Source organism: Siphateles boraxobius, unplaced genomic scaffold (genome assembly GCF_051911475.1).
Source record: "Siphateles boraxobius isolate OS27281-9 unplaced genomic scaffold, OSU_SipBor_1 17, whole genome shotgun sequence".
Lineage (NCBI taxonomy): Eukaryota > Metazoa > Chordata > Actinopteri > Cypriniformes > Leuciscidae > Siphateles > Siphateles boraxobius.
Genome location: NW_027508777.1, coordinates 7,446,209 through 7,473,705, shown reverse-complemented (window position 1 = coordinate 7,473,705; position 27,497 = coordinate 7,446,209). Strand labels below are relative to the sequence as shown.

At 39.4% G+C, this 27,497-nt stretch overlaps 2 protein-coding genes across 3 annotated transcripts; one reads left to right on the top strand and one right to left on the bottom strand.

Annotated features, from left to right (window-relative positions):
* The first annotated feature begins 4,822 nt into the window (after positions 1–4,822).
* On the top strand, positions 4,823–18,215 carry arhgef38 (Rho guanine nucleotide exchange factor (GEF) 38). Of its 2 annotated transcripts, none has more exons than XM_077232337.1 (14): positions 4,823–5,148; positions 8,058–8,242; positions 8,568–8,685; positions 9,205–9,352; positions 9,446–9,463; positions 9,785–9,984; positions 10,197–10,330; positions 10,428–10,532; positions 12,358–12,480; positions 12,925–13,236; positions 13,932–14,063; positions 14,140–14,341; positions 15,820–16,031; positions 17,869–18,215. In XM_077232337.1, the coding sequence occupies exons 1-14, from the start codon at positions 4,929–4,931 to the stop codon at positions 18,049–18,051; spliced, it is 2,292 nt and encodes a 763-aa protein (XP_077088452.1). In that variant the 5' UTR covers positions 4,823–4,928; the 3' UTR covers positions 18,052–18,215. The 2 variants fall into 2 exon arrangements, with proteins under 2 accessions (XP_077088452.1, XP_077088453.1); XM_077232338.1 differs by having other exon boundaries at positions 4,980–5,099.
* A 195-nt stretch (positions 18,216–18,410) lies between these two features.
* On the bottom strand, positions 18,411–27,482 carry ints12 (integrator complex subunit 12). Its single transcript, XM_077232305.1, has 6 exons — positions 27,000–27,482; positions 26,754–26,918; positions 26,486–26,670; positions 23,462–23,621; positions 23,041–23,193; positions 18,411–19,216 (listed from the first exon to the last, which is right to left on the bottom strand). The coding sequence occupies exons 1-6, from the start codon at positions 27,153–27,155 to the stop codon at positions 18,608–18,610; spliced, it is 1,428 nt and encodes a 475-aa protein (XP_077088420.1). The 5' UTR covers positions 27,156–27,482; the 3' UTR covers positions 18,411–18,607.
* Between the last annotated feature and the right edge of the window lie 15 nt (positions 27,483–27,497).

Here is a 27,497-nt window from a genome sequence, read left to right as displayed (position 1 = left end):
CTCTGAAACCGCTTGACGGGGGCGCGTGCGCCCGCTCTGAACGATGTTGCAAGGCGCCGGATAGTGAGCGCGCGCTCTGATGAGAGGCGCGCCGTCATCTGCACTGAGTCTAGCACTATTCCCAGAAAAGAAATATTCAGGCTGGGGGATAGCATGCTCTTTGCAAAATTGATTTTTAGACCTAGGCACTCTAGATGACTGATAATCCAAGACCTGTGTGTCACTAACTGGCTCTCTGATTGTGCTAGTATTAGCCAATCGTCGAGATAATTTAGTATTCGCACTCCCCGCTGTCTCAGGGGGGAAAGTGCTGCATCCATACATTTCGTAAATGTACGGGGTGCCAGTGACAGGCCGAATGGTAGTACTGTGTACTGGTATGACTGTCCCTCGAAAGCGAATCTCAGAAATGGCCTGTGATGAGGCGCTATTGGAATGTGAAAGTAAGCGTCTTTCAGATCCACTGACAGAAACCAATCCCTCGGGCGAACTTGCGCGAGGATATGCTTGGTAGTTATCATTCTGAACGAACGAATCATTAAAGCTTTGTTCAGATGTCTGAGATCTAGAATGGGGCGGAGACCGCCATCCTTTTTCGGGACGAGAAAATAGCGGCTGTAAAAACCTACCTCGCTCATAGAGGGGGGGACTGTTTCTATAGCGCCTTTCTCTATAAGTTTGAGTATCTCGGTGCGTAGAACATGTGAAACATCTTTTCTCACTTTCGTCTCTACCACCGCTGTGAAGCGGGGCGGTCTGCGAGCGAATTGAAGCGAGTAACCGTGTTTTATTATGTTCAAAACCCATTTCGGCATGTCGGGGATATTTTCCCAAGCTTTCGCTCGCACAGATATGGGCTGAATGTTGGCCGGGGGCGTGTCGCAGTGACGTATGGCTCCCGCCAGCGAATCGTTCTGTGTTAACACCGAGCTTACAGCTCTCAGCGGCGCGGACGCGCGCTGAGCAGCTCTGCTGAATGCCGAGTGCAGGGGTGCGTGTGAGATTACAGGCACGCTCGCTGTAATGCTCACAGAGTGAGATGGGGAAATGTTTAACACTGTGTGTATAGTGCTTATGGGTGGGGGTGCATAGACTGTGGTAGGCACGCGCGCCACTTTCATAAAACTTCCCGCTCATGGCGGGAGGTTTTTGGCCATATAAACAGTGTTTGTGAGTTGGGGTGCGTGCATAACAGCGGGCACACGCGCTACTCTTATACCACTTCCCACTTTTACTGGGGAAGTGTTTATAACTGTGGGAACAGTGATTGTGTGTAGTGGTGCATACGTAACAGTTGGCACACAATCTACATTTATGGGGCGTCCAGCCTGAGTTAGGAAAACATTTGGCACTGCGTTGACAGTTTTGATATGTGGGAATGCGCACTTTGGTGTGGAGACGTGACCCTTTAATGACACAGGCAGAAAATAGCTCTTTATGTGATTTCTGTGTGTCGCCGTAAAAACGGCGTTTGTTTGCAGGTGGGTGAGCTGTGTGGCTGGCACATTGGCTGCTGTATAGACATTTCCAGCCACCTGTAAGGGGACTGGGTAATGCTTTAGACGTTTTGGAGAGAACGGTCCGGCTCTTGCGAGACACGCGCTCTCCCTTTTCCTCCCTGTAGCTAGGAGGACTTACGAGGCTCTGGGTTCAGCACAATCCTGGGCCGAGGTCCCCGTCGCTCGGGCGGTTGCTTCCTGTTGGCAGAGCGCGAGCGGCGTCGAAAATCCGTTTCAGGTTTGGGCTGAGAAACGGGGGGCGCCGTCTTAGCTCGCTGCTGTTGAGGCGGCCGTTGGCGGCTCTGTGATGAGCTAGATCGCTTGGGCAGGAAGTGACGCATAGCCTGTGAGTCCTTACGGGCTTCGGTGAAGCGCTCGGCGAACTCCTTCACCGCTGGTCCAAACAGGCCGTCTTGGGAGATAGGCGTGTCGAGGAAAGACGCCTTATCTGCATCCTTCATATCTGTTAGCGTCAGCCACAGATGGCGCTCAAGGACAGTCAGGTTAGCCATAGCACGGCCGATGGATTGGGCGGTGGCTTTTGTGGCTCGCAGCGCTATGTCAGTGGCGCTGCGTAGGTCCTTAAATGCCTCAGGCTCGGGTCCAGACTCGTCCATACTGCGGAGAAGTTTGGCTTAAAACACCTGGAGGACAGCCATAGAGTGAAGCGCTGATGCAGCTTGGCCGGCGGCGGCGTATGCGCGACCGGCGAGAGCTGAAGTGGACCGGCAAGGCTTCGAGGGATGAGAAGCTTTAGCTTTCCATCCAGCGTTGGAGGGTGGACACAGATGATTGGCCACAGCCTCCTCGAGGGGTGAAGTCCCCTTATAGCCTCTTTCTTTCGCGCCATCCACGGAGGAGAGTGACAAAGAAAAAGAAGGCTTCAGGGGAGCGGAGTGCGGGGCTTTCCACGACTTCGTGAGTTCGTCGTGAACTTCCGGGAAGAAGGGGGAGGGTCTTTGTCGAGGGGCCTGTCGGCGCCCCTGCAGGAACCACTCGTCCAGTCGGCTGCGGGCGGGTTCTTCCGGGGAAGACCAATCGAGCCCGAGGTCTTCCACGGCCTTGGAGAGAATGCGGACGATCTCTGAGTCCATGCTGGAGCCCGCGCTCGTGCCCGCTAATGTCGAAGGCGCGGGGTCGAAGGACGAGCCCGGCCAGTCGTCGGATGCAGCATCACAGGAAAAACTGTCATCCTTATCTTCGTCATCCCCTGACGCGCCAAACGAGACGAGCCCCATCGCTCCGCTGGAGGGGTGCTGGTCCGCCTGTGTGAACTGGACTGGCGGCGGGGAGTCTTCGGGTGGCGGTGAAGCACGCGGGGATTGGCCCGGCGTGACATCACTGCAAACCGCGTGCTCCGGCAGCCTCTGTGAGCGGCGTTTTTTCTTTCGCGGCTCGACCAGAGGAGATGGCAGCACGGAAGAGGTGGGCTCTTTCGCGGTGAAAACGGAGAAGCGAGCGCGCAGCTCGGTGAGGCCCAGGGCGTCACACTCGGGACATCCGCCTCGAGTAAGGGCAGCCTCTGCGTGGTCCGGTCCCAGGCAGCGGGCGCAAATGATGTGACGATCCCCGTCTTGAAGAGGGCCTCGACACGAAGCGCAGGAAGGCATTTGACGCCTTGAAAAATTGCTCTTTTAGAAAAAGTGTCACGGGGGCGAACACTGAAAGCTTTGAAAGGATATAGCGATGATGCGCGCCGGATGGCTTAGCAGAAGGGCGATCGAAGGCGGCTGAAGGCGCCGGCGTCCTCGAAGCAGTCCTGCTGTAGGCTTGTCTACGGCGGCGGCGGCGAAAAGACTCCAACAAATCCGGAGGATCAGCGAAGAGAAGGTTCTTTGCTGAAGGAGATTAAATCTAAAGAACTCAGACGACGGGGCGCCCAATATATAGCCCTTTGCCACGCCCATCTTGGCGGGCTCTGACGCGCGTGGACGCGAAGCACGCTCATTGGAAGCGGGTTCAGAGTCGCCCCGTCATTGGTTCGTGCAAGTTGCCGCAGCACAGCCAATGACCGAGCTGCCTCGCTCATTGCTGTATGCTGTGCAGCTGCAATGCGTTTTACATAAAGACTTCAATATTTCTCGAGAAAAGGAGTTTTCCCATAGCGTAAGCATTACGCAATAGGAGAGACCTCTCGAAAGGGAACTCGAGACAGATGCTATGAACTCGGCAGAGAACTTCCCTCCGTTTGCCTGCGCCTCGTCCATTAATTGTATAGCGGGACAAGTTCCCTTACTCCTCAGCGTGAGAAATACAAGGTGTGGCGTGTGAGCGTGTGAACGGGTTGAAATGCGTGTGTCTCACGCCCAATGCGTGAGACTTGAGAGCCCTGCAAATAGAAAAGGAACCATACCTGTCATTCTGTTTGGTATGTTACCTACCTATTTTTCTGATTATTTAAGGATTTTTTTTCATCCATACCAGTAGTCTACCCAACACAGCTGTTGTATGCAAAAGAAACTCATTCTGATCTTGTTTCTCTCTGTAGTGGGCAGATAAATGCATCCACTCACTCATTTTTTTTCTACACCAGAAACATTGTTATGCAGCTTAGTTCCAGATTAACCATGTCACCTGAATGAAGGGTAAATTCACATACCTGTTTATGGGAAACTTTTGAATATATTTTTACACAAATAAACAAATCTGATTAAGGTACATTTGAGTTTTGAGAACATAATCTGGTTTAAATCTAATAAATATCTGATCTATTAAAATATTAATCTGAATAAAACAAAAGTCTCATTTAAAAACCCACAGATTCTGTCACATGACATTTCACTGGGTTTACGCATTTTGTTCTTAATGTTGATATATACACCAGCATTGACGTAATGCTTTGTAAATGTTGACACAAATCGAAAACTTTACAAGCCTGTTTGATATGTCGACCTTTGTCATGGCCTTCAAAGTTAAGTCATCAGACCCTCCTTCTTGTTTAATATTAACTCTATCTGCACTCATCCAAAACAATATTTCCAATAGTCTAAAGGGATTGTAAAGTGTCTCACATAGATACTTATTGCTTGTGTCTTGGCTGGCTGGTGGTCTATTGCTCTCAGTATTTATCATATTCTACACGTCCAACGGGTATGCAAATTCAAGTCACTCAGCAAGATATTACACTGTGTAAAACATTTTATGCCATCTATCTTTGCCTTAAGGGAGACCAGACTCTGAAAAGACCAGAATCCTCTATCTCTAGCTTCATGAATGTCTTTTTTGTAAAGAGAGAAGTGAAGGAGGTGTGGCTGCAGCTCTCGTGAGACAGGTATGGCGGAAACAGAAGAGGGGGAGGGTTTACCTGCATGGAGTTAGTGTACACAGCAATAGAAGCAACACTGCACCTGTTCCTCTTCCCAGACTCTCCCTCTCTTTCACCATCTCTACTCCAAACAGCCAAACAAGAGGGAGCAGAAAGGGGTCAACATGGATCCCAACCAGGCCAGTGACAGAGAGAATGAAAAGGTTGAGAGAAAAGAAAAGGACAAAGGAATTAAAAGGAGAAATAGACTTTTCGTAAGATACCTGGAAAGGAGGAAGACAGATACTATTGTGGAAGATGACACTTCCAAAGGTGACATCAGCATCGCAACCTTGGTGAGAAGGAGCTATTCTGACAAGACAGAGTATAGTACTAAACTTAAAGGTAATTTTTCCTCACAAACTGGATAGAATTCTTTTTCAGCTAATTCGAATGAAGTTGTGACTTTATAGTGGTTAAACAACAGATAATTTTGTAGTAAAGCCTTGATAATCTTAGAAATACCGTTGTTAGGCTCACATCAACACATTTTAACTTGTCACCAATTATTTCTCTCATCCTGCAGAGCAGCAGGTTAGCACAGACTTGATTTTATACCAATTATACTCTTTTAAAGCCTCCCATCTCAAATTCCATTAGATCTTTGTGCAGAGTGAAGTAAAAAAAAAAAAATAGGGCATGTGTGTGCTGATGCTTAGCACCTGTTGCGTTGTTACATTACAGAGAGAGATCTATTCCCACTGGACTGATGTCACATATGCAAACTGAACCTCGGCCACAGTGCTGAACATGGTTGTGGAACAGTCGTAAACAAGCTCAGCCACAGTGCCTACGCTGTTTACTTTATCAGGAAGTTGCTATCTACTTATTTTTATTTGGTTTATTTCGCATTGCACCCTTTTTGCATTATTAGAGCTTTTAACTTAATGTGTTGAATATATTATAAGAAATATGAAGTAATTCATTCATTCATTTTCTTGTGAATGTCATGTCACAGTCTGGTTGTGATGATATGTGAATGTCATCATAATCTTAACTTGAGAATGACATCAGCTGACAGAAAAACTAGTTTTACAGCCTCCACTGAGCAGGGAATGAAGGCTTTCAGGGCTGCCAAGTCATGACATTGAGGACATCAGACAGCTATGAGGACAGTCTTGTCATACAGGCTTCTTAGTTTTCATTCAATAGCTCTTATGTAAACAAACTGTGTTGTCATACATTCAAAGATGTCAAGGAGAATTCTGAGACTTCACAATTCATCTGTAAAAAGCAAACAAACCATTTTGAATTTCACTTAACAAACAGCACATGACTGAAACGCTTGCAACTAGTCAGCAGTTTTAGTTTCTTATTGTATGTGTAAAGCATTAGCAATGAGACTTATAAACCTTTTAAAAAACCTTTCAGTTCTATAAAATTAGTTGTTAAATTAACTTACTTTAGTTATTAATATACCTTCATATAGTTACAACATAGTGAGGTATTCCATTTTATAATTTTATGTTTTAATGAGACACTTCAGTTCACACATGTTTAGCCATATAGTATATTTATATTGCATAGTATGCCATTGACAGCCAGCTGTATGTCAAATAAGTCAAAAGTCATATCACAAGTCAAATATGATGACATCACTGAGGAAATGTTGGTCCCTGAACAGGAAATGCTCATAAAACTGAGTGTTCTGGATCACTTATCATGCTTCAGTGAAACAATAGATTAACTAAAACTTAAATGTTGTGTTTGCACATCAGTATGACTGTATAAATGTGTTTGAAATATGATATTTTCATGTCTTTCCCAAAAGAAAAAAAATGTCCAAAACAAACACTTGATCATATGAGATACAAGCTCTTAATGGGCACTTGCAGGGCAGGTTCCACTTGTGTGTGCGTGTGTATAAGAGGTATGTTTGGATCCTGTATGTTGACTTTGTGTTAATGAATCAAACCAAACGGAGAAGGTAGGATGGGAGTCTTGCTTGAGGCTTTCAAATTTAGAAAATAATTAAAAGGAAATAGGCAGATAAGTATTGATGCTATACAAAGGCACTGGAGCTAAATCAACACTCACAGTGAGCTCAAAGCACATCTCAAAGCTTGAGTTCAGTCAGGTAATGTTTTCCTGCAGAAATGTGAAAATCGGTTCAGTGTGGCACAGGTTTCCATTAGCCGGCCTTCAGTGAAAAGTCTTAATACGTTTTCTTTTCATGAGGACCTTTTGACAATCTATATTGCTCAGCCAGTCAAAATGCAGGTTCACAAGAGATTAATGTATTACTGATGAAACATTTGCAATGAGGAATCTTGAATTCACTGTATTAGCTTAAGATTGCTGTCATGTTTTAATTTATTCTGCTTCAAGACGTACATGTTCTGGTGATTTGTAGGGCAGAGATAGGATTCTGTGTGAGTGAAATGAGTGAAACACAACTCCTCTATTGTCCTCAGACTTGCTCCTCGAATTATATCTGCCCACTGCTTATTTTTTCACACTTAAGTCACAGTTTTGTTTCCTGGGTAATTAAAGCTGATTGGATAATTTAGACATGTTTAAAGCGAGGGGAATTCCTCACATTATTGTAGTAATATTAACTAATTATTAGTCATTTTAAACACCAAAACTGTATGTTTGAGATGTGCAGGCACTAAAAGAAATAAAAGGCCTTTTCAGCATTGCATCACTGTGCCAAAAAGTAATGTGACACCTGGCCCAACCTTTGCCTGTAGCCTCTCTGTCTCTTTCTGTAAGGAGGAAGTGTCAAATGGAGGTGACCAGGAAACAAAGAATCATCTCACTTCCCATGAGTACATACTTGCTTTGTTTAACTTTAATAATGCTAGCAGCAATACCTAATATTTAGTTTTATTTAGTAAGCCAATGTATTTTCAGGTCAGTTGTTATTACAGCAAACTTTTTGAATCCCATAATACCCATCATATAATATACCCATAATTTTCTCGCAATTGCATGATATAAATTCGCAGTTCTGATTTTACAACACGCAACTGAGATCGTATATCTCACAATTCTGACATAACTCGCAATTGCGTGTTATAAAGTCAGAATTGTGAGATACAAACTCAGAATTGCGAGATATATACTCACAACTGTGAGAAATAAAGTCAGAATTGTTTACATCTCAGTATTTTTTTTTTTTTTTACTGTGAACTTCTGGCAAACACAGATGTGTTTTTTACGATTAGTTTAACAGGATTTTTTAAATAATGTATGGACAATCTGAACTGCGTAATTCATCTTTTTTTTATTTTTCTTTGTCCTCGCATCAGAGAAAATGTCCCCACATGATCTCTCTTCAGCCACATCCCCAGCCATGGATCCAGAAGAAATCCGCCACAGGAAGATGATAAAAAGGTCAAAGGTCATTGAGGAGCTGGTTAGGACAGAGGGAGATTATCAGAAGGACTTGGAGCTCTGCATAAGCGAGGTTCTGCTTCCTCTCAGAGCAGCCCAGGCATGTTCACAGTCCCATAGAGATGTATTTTCTCAAATATGCAAATTCTGTCTTTTTTAAACATTATCAAGAGCAACCTAAAGTACAGATCTGCTGGGCCTTTACAAACACACCACATTACAATCTTGTAACTGCAGATTTAGAACACCTTTAGATTTGTAATGTCATCACATAATCACCATAGAGGTACATAGAGGTTTTATGTTATCACTAAATACTACAAAAAAGATTCCGACGTGTAGTGCATTTCTGTTAAGCAACTTGCTATTTCTATATTAACATTTTGTTTGATGCATGATTTTGGGGTCTGATGGGTTTGTTATAGGTGGTGGATGTGGATCGACTGTTCACCAACATTGAGTCTGTGTGTGTTGTCTCTGCTGATCTGCTCCAAAGGCTACAAGATGCCATAGCTGACCCTGACCCTGAAACACAACTCATAGGTAATTTTGAAATACATTTGAAATTCGCCTTACAAGCATTAAAATAAAAAACAAAATTTGGCTATAATTAATGGTATGTTACGTAACGAAATACATTATAAATTAGGATTCATTTAGTTGTTATTATTAAACTAAAGATTAATTAACTTAATAAACCCAATACAAATAATGTTAATATATATATATTTTTTAAAACAGTTAAATAATTATTAAACTATATTGTACAATTTTATTGAAATGTATATGAAGATTTTTTGAAAAATTGTCATAAATGTAAAACATTATCCTATATTGTGACTCAATTACACATTTCTAAACATTAAAAAAGTTGCTGCCTTAAAATTGTAAGTACAATCAACCTGGCTGTTTAAGTCATTTCAACTTAACTTAAATTACATTAAACTGACTTGGAAAAAAAAGTTGAAATTTACTTAACTTTTTTTGATGAGTTAAAGCAATGTAAAAACATATGTTGCCATAACTTATTGATCATATAATTTATAGACTGATTTTTTTTAGGAGAAGTTTTTATCCAAGCCAAAGCTGTCATGGAGGAGGTATACAAAATTTACTGCTATCATCACGACGAGGCTAATGCTTCACTGAAGTCTTATGAAGCACAGGAGGACATTCAGCAGCATTTTAGAAGATGTATATCAACACTCAAGTAAAGATGTTAACTGCATTTATCTCTTGGATATAAGCCTAGGCCTTTGGCTCTGATGTGTACAATAATGATTTATTGTCTCTTCTCTCACAGGAAAATATATGACCTGGAGTGAGTATGCAATTTTTGATTTAAACTCTGTGATAAATAATATACTGTAGTGAAAATTGTTATATTATATATTTTATAATTATAAACATGAATGTTACTTTATAGACATGTTAATAGACAGCTTAGTTCTCAATACAACTTATAATTCAACTTATAAAAGCTATGCATTAACCGAAACTGTGACTTTGTCGTTGCTAGCCTCATGCTCAGTTGAGCTACAGAAACATAACAAAAGTAATACAGATAAATGTATGTAAATAGTGAACAAAGTGGAGTTCACCAAATCTGAATAGTTGTTCTTCATTCAATGTTATTTTTTAGAGGGAAGCCCAATTTGCTTGACATGGGCTCTCTGATCATTAAACCAGTGCAGCGTGTCATGAAATACCCGTTGCTGTTGGCTGAGCTGTGTAATGCCACACCCACGGATCACCCCGACAACAGGCCCTTACAGGAAGCTCTGACCACTGTGAAGATCATTAACGTCAACATTAATGAGTTTAAGAGGAGGAAAGACATAGGTGAGACATTCACAGGATCTTATAATAACTATCAAATAGGCCTACACGTTTTTAGGTTGCAAGTTGTCCAATAGTGCAAACGTGGTTCAGAAAGTATTCTGGGTTAAAGCAATCGTGCATGTCTATAAAACATGCAAGTATAAAAAATGTTTGTTGTTGTTTGCTTTGTAAGTATTCAAGTTTGCAAATATATGACACTTGTGTTGTTTCAGTGCTGAAGTACAAGAGGAGTGATGATGAAACCTCACTGAGGGTTAAACTCAACAAGTTCAACATTCATTCTATCAGGAAGAAATCTGACCGCCTGACAAGCTATTTTAAGATGCTCACTGGCGTTGAGCCACAGGTACTTAAACCAAATGAGGCAAAAATAACCATGTTTTTACTCAGGCCTCTGTAAAGGCAGTCTGTGTGTATTGTTGCGGCTTTTCTCTTCTCCACAGGTGAGAGATGAAGCGTTTGACAAGGAGGAAAAACTTTTCCGTTGCCTTGAGAAAGCTGTGAGACAGCTAGTGAAAAATATCAGCTGTTACTTGCTCTATACTCAGGTATGAAGAAGCATGTGACATATTTTTAGTAAGTAAAGACACTTTAGGCAATAGTATTTCCATACATTGGTCAATTTTGCTTCCATAACAGACTAGTGGAAAGAGAACATCCAAATACAGATTTAAGTGTTTATTTTATTACAATTTATATATTTGCGTTTGTAGATTTCAAAAATATATTTGAAGGCTTTTTTTTTGTTTTGTTTTTTTCTCATGCACTGAGCCAGAAATCCTGTCTTCAGTAGCCCTTACATACACCAAAATTCACATATTCATATATTTATTCTATAGTTTTAACAGATGGGGTTTGTTCATATACAAGTTTTTAGGAATATTTTTAAAACATTTTATGTTTTTTGACAGTTTTTGACAGTTATGGCTGTTGATGGTATTTTCTAATTTATGGAGAGAGAAAAATGTATACCCAAAACCTCTGTAAAAACCTTTAACTCTATTATACCAACAAAATGAAAGCAGAATTTTGAACCTGGCTTCATCCTATGTTCAAATGAACTCTTCTGGAAATGTATGCAAACTAGTGCATATTTAATTCAATAATGCATAATTTGCTTGTTTAAACAACAATAAAACTTATTGATAATATTGTAATCATACCAAGTTCTGGCATTAAACAGGTAGTTCAGGCTGATAGGTCCTTAACTCATTTGGTAGCGATCACATCGTCACCCACATAGCTCAACATGCAAACAAATACCAGTGTTGCTGTTAGCAGTCTGCCGCATTCAGAAACTCTGCACCTGTATAGATCTGCTATGTGGGGTTATTTAATGTATGTTACATTTGCAGCAGCGGCATGTCTTACATGCTCACAGCAATGTCTGTGAATGTATTGGCAGTAGCAAGTGATAGCATAGCAGATCTATTCCGCCAAGACTAAATACATTAACATTGCCATATCCACTACCATTACCATGCCAGTCTCTCCGAGAGTTGTCAAGACAGAACTGTCTTAATGTAGCTACTTTGATTAATCACCTGGGGAAATATGAGTGATATCTATTAGTTTTTTTTTTTTTTTGCCTATTCACCTGTGGTGTCTTGCCTTAAATATCTCTTTATAACATTTCAAGTATTGTTGTATTATTTTGCTTTAGAACAGTGCAATGCACATTTGTAACCTCACTGTTAGTACAGATATATTTCACAAATGAATCTCCATTGTGATCAGACAGTGTCAACACATCCTTTGCAAATATGATTAATTTCATTTATAGAAAAAATCTGCTGCACTATAGGTATTGTCCATCTTCCTCCTGTGAAAAACTATATGTTTTGGGTGGTGTTTTCATTTCTGCCTCAGAAAGTCCTTTATAAGTATTGCATTTATTCAACAGTTCCTACAAACTGTTAATTAATCACCTTGACAAAAAAACAAGAAAATAAAGTATTTGTAACCTATCTATATGATAAAGTCTCATAAATATATAAATGACTAAATTCGTTCTATATAAATCAGCTAAATCATAACATTTCAAATGACCTCAAAACCAATCTTAAAATGGCTCCATGATTCAGGACATTTTTTGCAGCATAGTAAAGTACTGAGATAGTGCTGGCTACTAAGGGTTTATTTAGAAAAAAAAAACATCCAAAAGGCCTAGCCCCATTCTACTGTAAATTTGGTTGCATTTCTATTAATTGAAAGCACTCAAACTTTTAAATAATGTGTTCTAAATATATTATTTATATTTCTATATATAGATCTGGGTCTTAAACTACTGGAATATTTAAGACCTGAATTATATTGAATTATATAAATGTCGATCAGTACTAAGTCCTGTTTTTATATTTCTCTTTACTGTAGGAGATGATATCCATTGCTGTTCAAAATGCACAGGACCTAGAAACTATAATGAAGGATCCAGACAAAATAGACACCAATGGCTTTCAGCAAAAGAGGAATGGCAATGACCCATACAAACAATTTGTAAGTGTTTCCCCTCACACACACACACAAAAAAAATATGTATTTGCATAAACTATGGAGAAAAATTTCCCCTCAGTTCTTGTCAGCAACTGCACTGTGAAACATTCTCAAACTTTCTCAGTCATGGATGATCATTTTTAAGTGAGCTAAGTTTCTCTTTAAAATGACATATAAACAACAGGAAGTAGCCTACAATAATGCACAATATGAGCTCAAAGCCATCATACAGACTGTGGTAATATTTCGGCTAAGTGAGATTCATTAATTCCTCTTAATTTTTTTAAATTAGTATTCCCTTCATTTTTCACATTTCATACACACAATTGTATCGTTATGCTTCCTTTTCAATCAAATCATTTTAGTCTGTAAGGACTTTAAACCTATTAAATGTCTACATCTGCTGCAAATAGCATCTTAAAAATTTTTATGGTTTGTGTTCCTCAGAAAGATCATATGGAGCATCTGGTTCTGGCTCCTCTCTCCAGCCTGATGGGAATGTTCACATCACCACAGAAGCTGATACAAAAGCGCTACGATAAACTGTTGGACTACTGCAGCCAGTTGGATTCCCGATCCTCCAAAGAGGAACAGGGCCTGGCCAAGCGAGATTACCAGGCCCTCAATGCCCAGCTGCTCGATGAGCTGCAATGCTTCAACCGAGCTGTCAGGACCATCCTCACCAACTGCTTGATTTGTATAGTGAAATTAATTAGAAAGCTGATGGATGCAGCCCAACCACCTGTCCACCAGCTACCGGTGAGTTAAAGCAGGCAGAAAATAAATGATGCTAAAAATAAAAATAAAAAATTTTAAATCCCAAAATCATTTTAAAATGTAGAGAAAGTGACAGGGCCCTTTTTTCACGTTGGAAACCCCAGTTTTAAGTGTCTTGCTCAAAGGCAAAATGGTGATTTTACAACATATCAGGTAACTTCTGTGGTCCATGGTTGGATTCAAACCTACAACCTTTGTGTTATCCAAAACCATTAGCCTGTTATATTCTAAGCATAAAGGATCTTTACGCATACAAGTATAGCTTCCCACAGTACATGAAATGTGAAAATTCACGTTCAGTAGGCTACATGATCATTTGTTAGTTATTTTCTGTAAAACGGTAATAATGGAGATAAATATGAAGCATATTCAAAAGACTAATGTGTAATATAACATTTTAACCATTACAGTGTTGTTTCATCTACAACGATGGTTCTCAACATTTTTTAATCCAAGGCCTCAATCCCCCCCAATAGTCTAAATATTCAAACTATAAAAAAGTTTGTGTTATTTACATTGTTGGTTTGTGTTTTTAGCATTTTAATTAAGATTATGTTAATATACATTTATTTGACTTGTTAGGGCACCCTGGAAGTGTCCTGATGCCCTATGGTTAAGAATCACTGATCCAAAATTCTGTTATGCATTTTAATCATTGCATTGGTCATTCCATCCAGGTTCCCTTGTCAAACTTTAGTGAAGTCCAAAGTTCTATCATGGAGGAGCTGAACAACCTTGGATTCTTCAAAGAAAATTCCCAAAAGCTGATGGAGCGCAAAGTGAGCTTTGAGAAACGGGACAAGAAAATGGTATGATTACAAATGATAAATATAGGTAAACCCACATTGCTATTAAGGTCTCAGTTGAGTGTAAAATTCTCTTCAGGCCCCAGAGATCCTCAGACAGAGCGAGGAGCACAGAGCCTGGCTCTTGGAAGAGTATGCAGTGGATCGTCTCTATCAGCTCAAGCGTAACTGCAATGCCTGTCAGGAAAAAGACATCAGCTTGCTGGAGGGGGAGCTAGTGGCCCTGCTGGAAGACAAAGACCCAATGGGCAGCAGCAGCCGCTGGCTGGTACACACTGGGAGTAAGTTTCTTTACTTGTGTTCAAATACACTTTCATTTATTTTCAGAAAAAAAAATGTATGTATAATAATGCACAGCATATAAGAGGGAAGTTTTAAATATTGATGAGTCAAGATGTACACTGCTATTTATGTGGCTGCAGAAAACATTTCTGCTTATTATCACAGTTGCTAAATATTTTTGTAAAAACCATTAGAAAAAGAGAATATTTAAAACTACTACATTTATCTGAATAGAAATCTTTTTTAACACTGTAAATGTACTTACTGTGACTTTTGATGTGTCTTCGCTGAATATATATATATAGATAGATAGATAGATAGATAGATAGATAGATAGATAGATAGATAGATAGATAGATAGATAGATAGATAGATAGATAGATAGATGAATGCAATGTAATGTTCATTGAATGTAAATGAATGGTTATTGCACACAAAACTAAACAAATTTCTGGTAAAACTTTACAGTAGGGATCTATATGTCAGCATTTGTTGATGCAGTAGCTGCCAATACATTAAAACTTACTTTTATAGTTTTCATTAGTCTTAAGCTAATGTTAATTTCTACATAAATTAATACATTTTAACATTGTATTGTATCAAGTTGTAAAAATTAACATTAACTAATATATTATGAATGAAAATGAATTAACAATGTACAATAGGTATAGATTTACATTAACCAAGATTTTACATTCTGTAACAAACTGTTGTTCATTGTTAGTTAATGGTACCCTAATGCATTAACAAATGTTAACAAATTGAATTTTATTTTAAAGTGTAACCAGTTTTTTTTTTACGTTTGCTCACGCTTACGCTATTAATTCACATCAGAGTTTATACTTGTAAACACAATGATATTTAAAGTAGACACCGTTAACCAAATCATTAATAAGGCTGATTAAGCCTAATTTTGTATGCATCCTATCTATCTTCTGTTGAACTTCATAACCTTACAGCAGAGTAATGAAATCCCATAAGGATCTCTTTCGTCACATGTCTATAAACTAGCCTCTCATTAACTCCACAGAGACTGTTGCTTCACAACAGGACCAGCATTCTTGTTATGTCAGGTGATCAACATGTCTGTTATCAACTATTGAAAGGAGTTTCAGGTCATTGGGGGATAAAAAAAAAAACAGTGACTGGAAGAAGAAAAAAAAGAGTTCAGCCGATAAAGCCCCTTGAAATCTTTACTTGAAATCTTTAAATATCACAAAAAATGATAATGTTATCCACCAACATGATAACTTTGTCGTGAAAGTGACATTTGAATTGTATCTTTAAAAAAGAATGTGAAAATGTGTGTAATCCATGATCCTTAAGACAACTCATTCAATTAGTTTGAGGTCTGAAACTGATCTGTCTGAGATCACGTTCCCTCTTGTGGTCTTACAAAGCTTCCATTCTTTTGCTCCTATTAGGTTATCCTGCTTTTGATAATGACATTTCTCTTCGTCTTTGTGTGTGTGTTTAGGTACGCAGGGCTATGTGTACTCCTCATTCCTGAAAGCCTACAACCCCCAGCGAGAGGTGACTGAGACGCCAGATGACTTTGACAATCTGAGTCTGTTTATCTCGGGCAGCAGGAGCAGTAGTATGAGGAGCTTCAGTCCGAACAGCACTTCAGACAGTATGTCCCTTCAGTCTGGACCACAGGACGAGCCGGACCACTCTGAGGACCAATATGTAAGACACATGTGTGCGTGTCTGGTACACAAGACTTAAAGGATATTTAATCAATTTCACACATGCAAGTGTGCCGTTGTTCCAAATATCAGCACTAGTGATCCACTGAAATTTTGCCAACTGAAAATGCCCACGGAGGCTTCCATGTAGTTCTGCCATCTTGAAAACTATAATAGCAGAGAGGGTCAAAAAGTACTAAGCAAACGCGTTTCCACAACGCATTTTCCTTCAGAGCCAGCGTCACGTAACTGAAAGCAGCAGAAACGGAGGAGCAGAGCAGAGCAGTGAGAGGCCAGAGAGAAGTCAGTCAGTAATTCATACTTTAACATTCGTTTGTTCGTTGTGTCAAGTTGCAGTGTGTTTGAAATAACAAACCTGTTCACCCGAAGGAAAATTAGACGAAGTGCTATTATGGCGCTTTTCCATTACCAGTATCAGCTCAACTCGACTCGCTTTTCGCTCCGTTTTCCATTACAAATAATACCTCCACAATAGTACCTGGTCATCATAGCGACGCCACAGGAACTACCCGGCACACACCCGCTACCCACACACACACAGGACAATGGAGGAAATTGAGTGTATGCTGTTTTTAAACCTCGGGATGTGGCTATTTCTCACTGCAAGAAGACAAACGTTGTTTCAGGAGAGCAAAACGAAACACTGCTGAAAAAAATAGCTCCGTCTGGCGCGTGCAATGATGACGCGGTGAATAGTGACGATTCTCTCTGACCAATCAGCAGTATGCAGTGTTTTCACGTCACATTTTAGTATCGCCTCAGCTCGCTTAGAACCTCGCCGGAGGTGATGCGAAAAAAAGTACCCGAAAGCAGGTATAGGTACAACTTTTACACAGTGGAAAACCAAACAAAGCCGAGTCGAGCTGGTACTGTGTAGTGGAAAAGCGCTATTAGAAGACATCCTGTCATAGCTTTTTGGTACATAACAGCTACCGTAGATGAAACACGCATTTGAAAAAGCGAGGCGCTGGAGAGCACAATTCGTTTGAATGCAAAATACAATTTCACTGCTAGATGGGAGAAATTCCTACACAATGTCCCTTTAAAGATGGTACGGAAAGCAAAAGCTTGTATTATCACTTCATCTGCCTCCATTGCAACTCTCCATTTCGGCCCAAGCTTTTCCGGGTCAGTGCTTCTACCTTTGGTTGTTTCGCCAAGTGTATAGTCAGATATCGAATATGGGTCATTTCATTTTAAAAGATGATGTAAGCTGGTCGTCAAAAAAACAAAAAACAAAAACAGAATTAGTCAACAAATGGGAATTGGGCATCAAGACCTGCAGTGTAAATGCGGCCTAAATAATGTATAAATGAGGATTTGTCTTGTGATGGGTTGAAGTATGTTAGGCTATGAGACTACTTAATCATCACTTAATATCATTTTAATATTTTGTGTGCCAACAAAACCTTGGCTATAACATTAAAAGAAAAATAATTGTTTCAGGAGGCAGAAAAGTTAGTCATTTCGATGAAAGATTATGAAAATGTTTTTCTTTAGAATAAGATAAATAGACGACTGAAGTGAATGGGGTCAATCGAGTTTATTAATGTTATATTGTGAATGGATAGACAGCGCCATCTACTGGTCACATGTCCCGGAAAGGCACTAGAAGGACAAACTGATTTTCAAATAGGCTACTGTATGTAGCAATAAAGCAATAAATTATGTAGCAATAAAGTGTTTTTTGCGGATTAGAACTAAAATGACATCTGATCTCTAAAGTTCAGCTTTCCTGTTTTGAGAATGTGTTGTTGTCAAGCTGAATGATATAAAGAGAATAACAAGACTAATTTTACTTCTCTTTTTTGCTGCAGTTCTATGCAGTTTATGCATTCCAGGCGCGCTGTGAACAAGAGCTCACGCTTCAGGAATACCAGCATGTTCGTATCCTTCAGTTTTCAGACCTCGGTGGTAACAAAGACTGGTGGCTCGCTGAATCTAATGGACAACGTGGCTACGTTCCAGCAAACTACCTTGGAAAGATGTCATATGCCTGAAACAATTTTTTAATGTTCCTATTAATTTTTTTTATTTAAAGGAAGAAACATATGATTTATAAATTAATTGCTTAATGAAGGCCAATACCGCACAAATATTTTTGCACTACATGATGCTACCAACAGTGTTTACTTGAACTATATAAAAAAAATGTTATGGACAACATGTTGCTTATTAGAAAGAAATTGTATTTTAACTAATTGTATATAGTTATATTAATATATATTATATATAAATCATTTGTGATTATTAAATTATTTATAATCATGCAAATTACCTGGTCTCTTTTTTTGTGGGTTGTCGTTCATTAAAATAAGTATTTGAGTAATTATAAAAAGGTTAAAAATTACAAGATTCATTTTGTAAAAAAAAAAAGGTGTTATTTATTGAACACTTTCAAATGAGCAGCTTGTTTTCAATAATGTGAATGGTTTAGAAAGAATGAGGCACATCTTCAAACCAAACCGCTTCAGAAAGACCAGTAACATTCAAATATATGATTTGAAAAATCGGATTTGAATTGCTGTTTAACATAATAGTCTGGCTTCATCCTACTCATTTCTTCAGTTTCTTCTGTGCTGCTTTCTTTTTCACCATCTGCAGGCGTTTCATAGCATTGAGCTGAGACTCCTGGGAAGTGGGCGTCTTGCCATCAGCTGAGGCTTTTGCTCCATTGCTGGTGTTGTTGTTGTTGCCGCTACTGCCACCACTATTGCCCCCGTTGCCCCCTCCATTGCCTCCAGACCCACCGCCGCCTCCCAGGCTGCTAGAGGGTGACGCCCCAGGTGACAAAGATCCAGTCACAGTCATTTTTCCCAAGCTATCTCCACTGGCTGAACGGCTCAACACTTGCTTGCCAAGTGTGAGTGGAGGGGGTGGTTTCAAAGGTACCGTGCTGGAGCCATTGTTCCCATTACCACTTCCACCACCGCTGCCTACGGAAGGTTTATTAGCCAGACCTGGCTTAACATTGGCCAGTGCAGAGAGCCCCACAGGTTTAGAGCCTGAGGGAGGTGGGGTTGATTTACTGCTACCTGGCTGATTGGTGCTCAACTTGGTACTGGAAGGTCCTACATTTGAGGTCTTGGTAAAGGCAGCCCATCCTGTAAGGCCTTGGGGCAAAGATGAGCTACTGCCGGAGGCGTTTCCTGATGCCGCAGGCGCCTGGACAGAAGGAGGAAATAAAAGAAAAAAAAACTTCATGAGACGTCATAAAGGACATTATACATTTGAGTACTGATCTCTTTTTGATCTCATGCCTTTCTCACAGTATATAAATAAAACTAGAAAACTGGATGTTTTCACACTGAAAATTCCAAAAAGAAAAAAAAAGTCCACATCAAATACCCGAATGATTCACTTAATTAACATAGAAAAAAACAGAACACAGTGTAATGATAGATACTCCATGCACAACTGTCCTTACATACAGAAGGGTGAGGGGCTATCAGACCTATCAATGGCCTATTGATGTTCGATAACAAAATAACCCTATAAAGTTCATGTATTAGGCTAAATGGTAGAGTGCAAAGTATAGTCAGTGTATAGTGTGCCATTTGGGACAGTAGATTTATCCAGTATTTTATTTTAGCTCTTTTATATTTAAATAATTACTGACCGTTACATTAAAGCCAGCTTGTGATTTTTCTTAGACTTTAAAGGGATAGTTCACCCAAAAATGAAAATTCTGTCACCATTTACTCACCCTCATGTTGTTCCAAACCTGTAAAACTTTCTGAAAGTTTGAAAGAATGAAAGTTTCATTCATCTTCAAAACACAAATTATATTTTAATGATATCTGAGAGATTTCTGTCCCTCCATTGACAGTTCAGGCAACTACCACTTTGATGCTTCAAAAAAAGAGATCATAAAACAAATTCGTATGATGAACAGATTGAATTTTAGGCTTTTATTCACATATAAACATTCATCAACACACACAGTTATGGTAAACAGAAGCTCAAGCATGTTTGCGAGAACCAATAAGGTTCATTCTTGTGCGTTACGCAGGTTGAGCACTTATGTTCGCTGATGAATGTTTATATGTGAAAAGTCTAAATTCAATCTGTTCATCATATAAAGCATTCGAGTCTCTTTAAGATCAAGATTAAGCAGCTTGATTTATACAGATTAGTTTTACGATCTTTTAATGAACTGTTTGAAGCAACAAACTGGTAGTTGCGTAGCTGTCAAGAGAGGGACAGAAAGCTCTCAGATTTCATTTAAAGTAGCCTATGGATGGGCATTTTCAAAAATATTGTATTCGAATATTCGGGCTCATAAAATCCGAATATTTGTTTATTTAAATGTCATTTAACGAGAAAGACGTTATTTTTTAAGTTTAAGTTGTTTTTTTTAAAAGTTTTTGTCACCATTATTGAACAAGCTTATGATTAGGCAATATACACAGCTTACTATACATCTTAAGGTTTTATTTTAGTTGAAAACATTAAACAATACATGCAAACAAAAAATATAAAGAACAAAAGTATTTAAGCTCAAGCAGCGCGAACGAAAAAAAAAAACGCTAATAAAGCAGACTGCGCAGTTATCGTACAGTGTATTTGCAGTCAAGTCAGCATGATCGTCTTTATACGCGCTGCGCCTACAGACATTGCAGAGACACAGTGTGCTAAGTGAAGTTACTAACAGTACTTTGCGTTTTCGGTCTCCCTCAACTAAACTTAAAGGTAGCATATGTCACAAAATAATTTTGCTACCAGAAGATATCATCTCGGATCACGATTCCCTCGGGCTACAGCTGAACATGGACAGCTGCTTCCTCAGTCGACTGGTGTTTGGATTTCATGCGATTTCTTATTTTGGTGGTAATATTATGATAACTCAAGTTTCATTAATACATTTGATTAAAAGAAATTCCATTTTGTAATATCATTTTCATCTAAGTAATTCCAAACTTCGCGAGGCAGACGACGACATTATGTGATCAAATACAATCCACTTATTAAACACGCTCCACAGCGCCACCCAGTGCATTTAATTATAACTGCGAAAAAAAGTAAAAACAAGTAAAATTCGAGCAAATCCCTAATTTAAAGTATCTTCATTTGTGTTTCGAAAATGAATGAAAGTCTTACAGAGTTGGAATGACATGAGGGTGAGTAATTGATGACATTTTTTCTTCTTTCATTTTTTGTGAACTAGGCCTAACCATCAGGCAGAAACTGAAGCCTCGCGGGAGCCGCCATTGTTGCAGACCATCACCTGCTGTTAGCATTCCATTGACTCCCATTCATTTTGGCGTCACTTTGACAGCGAATAACTTTACATCTGAGGCGTCCAATGACTTCACTTGTCCATTATTTATTTCTAAAGGAACACGACAATGTATAAAAGGCTCCATTACTTTGTATCTTGCGTTATGGCCCCGTAGAAGCCGTTTTTGTAAAAATAGGCTAACAATTGCGTCATAACCACGCGACTCTCTGTCACACCGTAGAGTAATTACCGTATAGACAGGAGGAGAATCTCGCAGGCAATCTTTTACTGTCTATGAGGCAATCGGGGGGACAAGGAGGCATAAAGTCAAGGGAGAAGCCCATAGATAGAGAGTCCATAAAAGCAACGGGACAAAATGTTTCAACAACGTTTTTGTGGAATTGGAAATAATTAGGTGATTCAGAAGATTTGTCTTGGCACAGCTACTAGAAGACTTACAACTGTCAGACAGGTTGCTCACGTCCCATCTACGTCGTCAAGCTCAGTTTGAGCCAGCGCAGTACGCTCAGCCATCAGGAAGTGAGTGCTCTAAAAGGGCTTCAGTTTTCTCCGTTGAAATCAAGGGGGTCGCTGTGTCCATTTCTTTTACTGTCTATGGGCCTAGCCCTTTAACTGTTCAATAGGGAATGTGAAGGTACGTCACGCAGTGTTGCATTATAGGACGTTGGACATATTTACAGGCACAATCTCTGTTTACCTTATCGCTGGCCATTGCTATGACATTTAATAGTGGGTGTGTTTAGCTAAAACGAGGTAAAATTGAAGAAGAACAGAATAAATGGAGAAGTTGAAAGAAAAAGAGAAGGGACCCTACTGGAAGAAACTAAATGCCACTGCCCAAAAACCTTATTTGGACAAACTGTCCGTGATAAACAACATTTATCCATATGATTTAGCAGCCCAAGACTGTTACTTTATTTATTAAGCAGTTACATTTTAAACAGGCATGTAAAAAGATGAACAGAATATCCAAGCAAATTGTTCATTGAAAACAAAATAAATATAATTTGATTCATGCAATGTGGCCTGGCTTTATCATCTGCTAACATGAACCACAAATTCAACATCATTCATCAACTATCCTACTAGTCATTAAGGAATATACAATACACAACCTCTTGCTTTGTACAACTTTTAACAAATGTAGTATGCAGTGGAGGACAGTAACTAAGTACATTGAAAGTACTGTAGTAAAAAATTAAAGTACTTGTACTTTACGTGAGTATTTTATTTACATGCATCTTCTTTAGCAGATCTAATCCACTACATCTCAGGGAGAAATACTGTACTTTTTACTTAACTACATTTATCTGACAGCTCTAGTTAGTTACTTTACAACTTAACTTTTTACACAAAAAACATATGAAATTATGAATGCGATCCAGCGTCTTCTCGTCAGCTCCTCGACCTGCTTCCCTTTATTTTTTTTTCCAAGAAGGAAAGCTCAAAAAACGTATTCCGTTGTTCAGTTTCCTCCCTGAGCAATCGTGTGACCTGCTATGGCAGTTCTTGATCGAGCAGCACTGACCAACCATATCGACATTTATTAAAATCTCGACAGAAAATCCAAACACAGCCTCAAACACACAAATTCAAATACAGCGGGAAAGGGCGCGATCCTGTAAGTATGGCGGCGGACCCATAATGCAACATTATGCGTGACTTCACCTTCACATTCCCTATTGACACAGGTACTTTGAGTTTGAGACCCCTGGTCTATAATCTCTACTGGTGTGAATACACTCACCTTCACCTCTGTTCTCTTAAAGGCCTGGAATGAACCAGTTGTTTCAGGTTTAGGCTTTAGTTCAGCTTTCTTCACTAGTGGATCTTTCAACATAGGTACAGCTGTTGTCAAAGCAGGAGCTGGTTTCTGAGGAGGCTTCTGAGTCTTTTGGGCCTGAGACATTAAAAAAAAAACATCACATTGAGTGTTCCCACTACACTGTAAAAAAATATTTTTCGACATATATTACTGGAGCTTGTTTTACAAGAAAATACTACTTCAGTCTTTCTACTTCAAAATCTCAAGTTAATTCAATATTACTTGCTGTTTCTTTGTGAAATGTATTAGCAATTTCTGAATGAAAAAAAATTCTACACCAAAGTTTTTCAGTGTACTATATACAATTTCTTATTGTCATAACTTATTGTCATACAATTCTCACCATTCGTTTCATTTGCCTGGTGCAACGAGCACAGTACCACACTAGCCGTGGGTCATTAACATCCTTGTCAGTAACTTGAGGTTTGTGACACTCCTGATGATACAGATTATGACACTCTTGACACTCCACTAGTTGATTGCCAGAAGTGACCGTCATTTGCCTGAGAGAAAAGAAAGCTGGATTAATTTCACACATACAGTCATGTGAAAAAGAAAGTAGGCTACACCCTTTTGAATTCTATGGTATTACGTATCAGATCATAGTTTAAAAAACAACAACAACAAAAAAAACATCAGGTATTAAAGGTGCTATATGTAGCTTTTCTTCTAAAATGAATCCTTTTTTTATTGCCTGTGTCTGAAGTAGGGCTGTCGCGATAACCGCAATATTGCAGTACCGCGCTACTGACAGGCCAACCGCAGAGGAATGCAAGTAACCGCAGCAACAGCGAACCGCGTTTTCTTTTTTCATAAGGGCACCCTTCGTAGTTCGTACTTCGTACCATGTGTATTGAATGTTAAATAAGTTAATAATGATAACAAGACTGTTTATCATGGTGATTTGTACAGAGGATTCATGGATTTGGACTTAAGCCTAAACAGACAGTGAATGTGATCGACTGAGCGTGTGCGATTACCTGCGTCTGTCTTTGAAGTCAAGTCATGTATATTCGTGCAAAGGTTGCCTTTTCCAAGCAAAGCGAAATATTTATTTTTATTTGTACAAATATTTGTACATTGGTTACATTGTTTTTGTGTATGCTGACCACATCATAACACGCATTTATATAGCAGCAAATAAATATAAGTAAATAAATGGCGGTAAAACCGCATATCGCGCTATTGAGCCACTCAAAATTACCGCAAGGGAAATTCCTTCACCGCGACAGCCCTAGTGTGAAGGGGTTGTAATCACACATTACAATGATCCACTTGTCGGGTTTTGCTATTACCTCTGAAGGCCAGTATTCCTATTTCTATGTGAAGGCTCCGTGTCGGATTTACCGTGAAATCCATCGGATGTGACGTGCATGCGTGCTCCCGAGCCTCTCTCCTTTTTATATACAGTCTATGCGACAGCACTGCAATTAACTACATGGAGTCTGATAACACCAAAAAACGACCTCCAGCACAACACAGACTCCAACACAAACTCCACATAAATATAAACCTGCTGAAGCTCGTCAGGCCAAACGTGAATCGGATCAACTTCGGACGAAAACACGGATCAACATCGGCAGAGCGTTTGAATTATGGAAAAACCTCCGCTTTGTTTTAGGTATAGGTATATATTTAGGTATAAAAACAGACCTGGAGTTGGCTTTCATCCCTATTGTGATGCTTTCTCCGGTGTGTGTGGCCGGTACCATGAGTGCTCGCTCTTGAGTTCGAGCACGCACACGAGCGCTCATGTAAAAATTGGTTGCAATCTGAAACCTCACCGTTAGAGGCCGCTAAAAACTACACATAGCCCCTTTAAAATTAAGGAAATTCAACCTCAGATGAAGAACAACACATGCCATTATATCATGGGATTATTTATTTAACAAAAATAAAGCCAAAATGGAGATATCATGTGTGACAAACTAAGTTCACTCTATGATTTAATAGCATGTAGAACCTCCTTTAGCAGCAATAACTTGAAGTAATAATTTTCTATATGACTTTATCAGTCTCTCCCATCGTTGAGAATAATGAATCTTTCATGCTGTAGAATGATGGACTTAAAATTGTTTGGATCATTGCTGATGTCTTTCCGCCTTGGCATTGTTAACACACATCTGAATGCTCTAGAACAGCAAACTCCCAAAAATTCTGCTTTTATATAGGTGATCACGCTTTTGCTGATGATCAATTAATCAAAGACATCTGATTAGCAGCGCCTGACTACTACTTACTTACCCTCTTAATTCCTATGGAAGCAGTAAGTGTGTACTTAGTTTGTCACACATTACGGCCTAGTTTTTGTTAAATAAACGAAGACACAGTGTCATATGTCATGTATTGTTGTTCAACTGGGGTTGTATTTAGCTAATTTTGATACCTGCCAAGGATCAGATGATTTTTTTATGTCCTGTGATACATAAAACCAAATAGTTTAAAGGTGTACTTTCTTTTTCACATGACTGTACCCGGATAAACGAAAATGGGCAAAAAGGCGGGATTAGCTGAGGTGATGTGACGCTAACAGACAGCAGCCAAACGGCTAGTAGTAGCAGCGGCAATCTACTCAAGTGGCCACACCCTTAATTAGGCAGAACTTTAGGGCTTAATATAATTTAAACGGAGGAGTTATAAAAAAATTCACCCCCCTCACAGTTCTCATGAAGGGCAAATTTAGCTATACAGACCAAAACCACTTTTTGCACCAGGCTGTAAACACATTTTTTTCTGCTGTCAAGTTGGGCATTTTAACATGGGGATATATGGGATTGACTCCCTTTTGCATCCAGCATCGCTAGCGGCAAGTCGATGAATTGCAGTTTAAGTCACTTCCGTGTTGGTTTCAAGAGAGAGACAGGCAGGTTGCCGTTTGGTTTTGGTTTTAGTAAATTTTTTGCATTTATTTTGAAATGCATTTATTTATTTATAGTAAGAAAGTAAGTGGTCATTTAACATCTTTCATCCAAAATGACTTCAAAGGCTCAGTTAAGCAGGAGTAGCTAGTTTAAGACCCGGTTTCACAGACAGGGCGTAGATTAAGCCAGGATTAATAAGGCCTTAGTTAAATTAAGACATTTAACTAGCTTTTCTTTTTAAACGTGCCTTAGAAAAAAACATTACTGATGTGTATCTTGACACAAAACAATGGCACTGACATATTTGAAGATATATCAGTGCAAGATGCTTTCAGTTAAAACAACTCAAACATGCATTTTAGTCTTGGACTAGCTTAAACCTTGTCTGTGAAACCTGGCATCCGTGTCACACTGGTGATAAATCATGATCCTTGTGGGGTCCAAACCAGTAACCTTCTGGTAACCATGTCTTAGTTTAGGCCGGTGTGATATTCTACATTACTCACCGACAAACCACACAAGCAAGACCCATTTCCATAGCAAAGTCATCAGCGTTGGTTTCATCAATGTCTGTGAAATCTGGGATGGGAATGTCCTTGGTTTGAAAAGCAATCGGAGCAGGATGACTGTCCTGCTTTTCCACACGAGGTTTCTTAGGTGGCTCCGCTCCTTCTCCAGGATCAACCCTAATCTAAATATCATATGATATTTTATTAGTTTGAGCTTGTCAAGTTATATCATATTTACAATAAAAAAGAATAGTGCAAAAAAAACCTTTTCCAAAGATCTTTTCTCGCTCTCTTTTTTGGTCTTCTCTGAGCTACTTGATTTACTGCTGCTGCTGCTGGTGATGGATGATGATGATGATGATGAATTGGAGGAGGATTTAGAGTCTTGTTTAGTCATTTTTGGTAATAACACTTTGCTCACTTCGGCCTCCTAATGAATGGAAAATGAGACACAAATTAAAACATCTAACAATTAAATTCCAAACATAAAAATACCTGAGATTTTGATCACCTTCAGTGATGTCCTATAGATGGAGTCACTGCCCCTGGCTAAAGACTCATCCAACAGGGCCTTAAGTTTCTCTGCTGAGTCTTTGCTCTTGGAGTGAAGGTACCCTAGTCCCTTCAGAAAGACGAGGTCTAGCTCTAGACTTACTGTTCCAGCCATTGCTTAGCAGTTATTATAAGACAACGAATCAGCTCTCTTCCTATGGAAATAAATGTGGTGCATACACGAATAACACTAGATAACCAGCATTTCTGTCTCGTACAATCTTTAATTCGTACTCGTACGATTTTTAAAATAAGCTAAGCAACCTGAACCGATTGACTCGAGATTAACGTCTTCCAGCTTTTGTCTAAAACACGTTTCATAAACAGTAGAAAATATTATTTTTAGGACTGATTAATCAAGTTTACAAAGAGTGATTTGCTGCTTGAAATGGTCTGACTGCCTACCTATACCTAATAGAAATAGAACGAGTAGAAAGCGCTTGATAAAAAAGGAGCT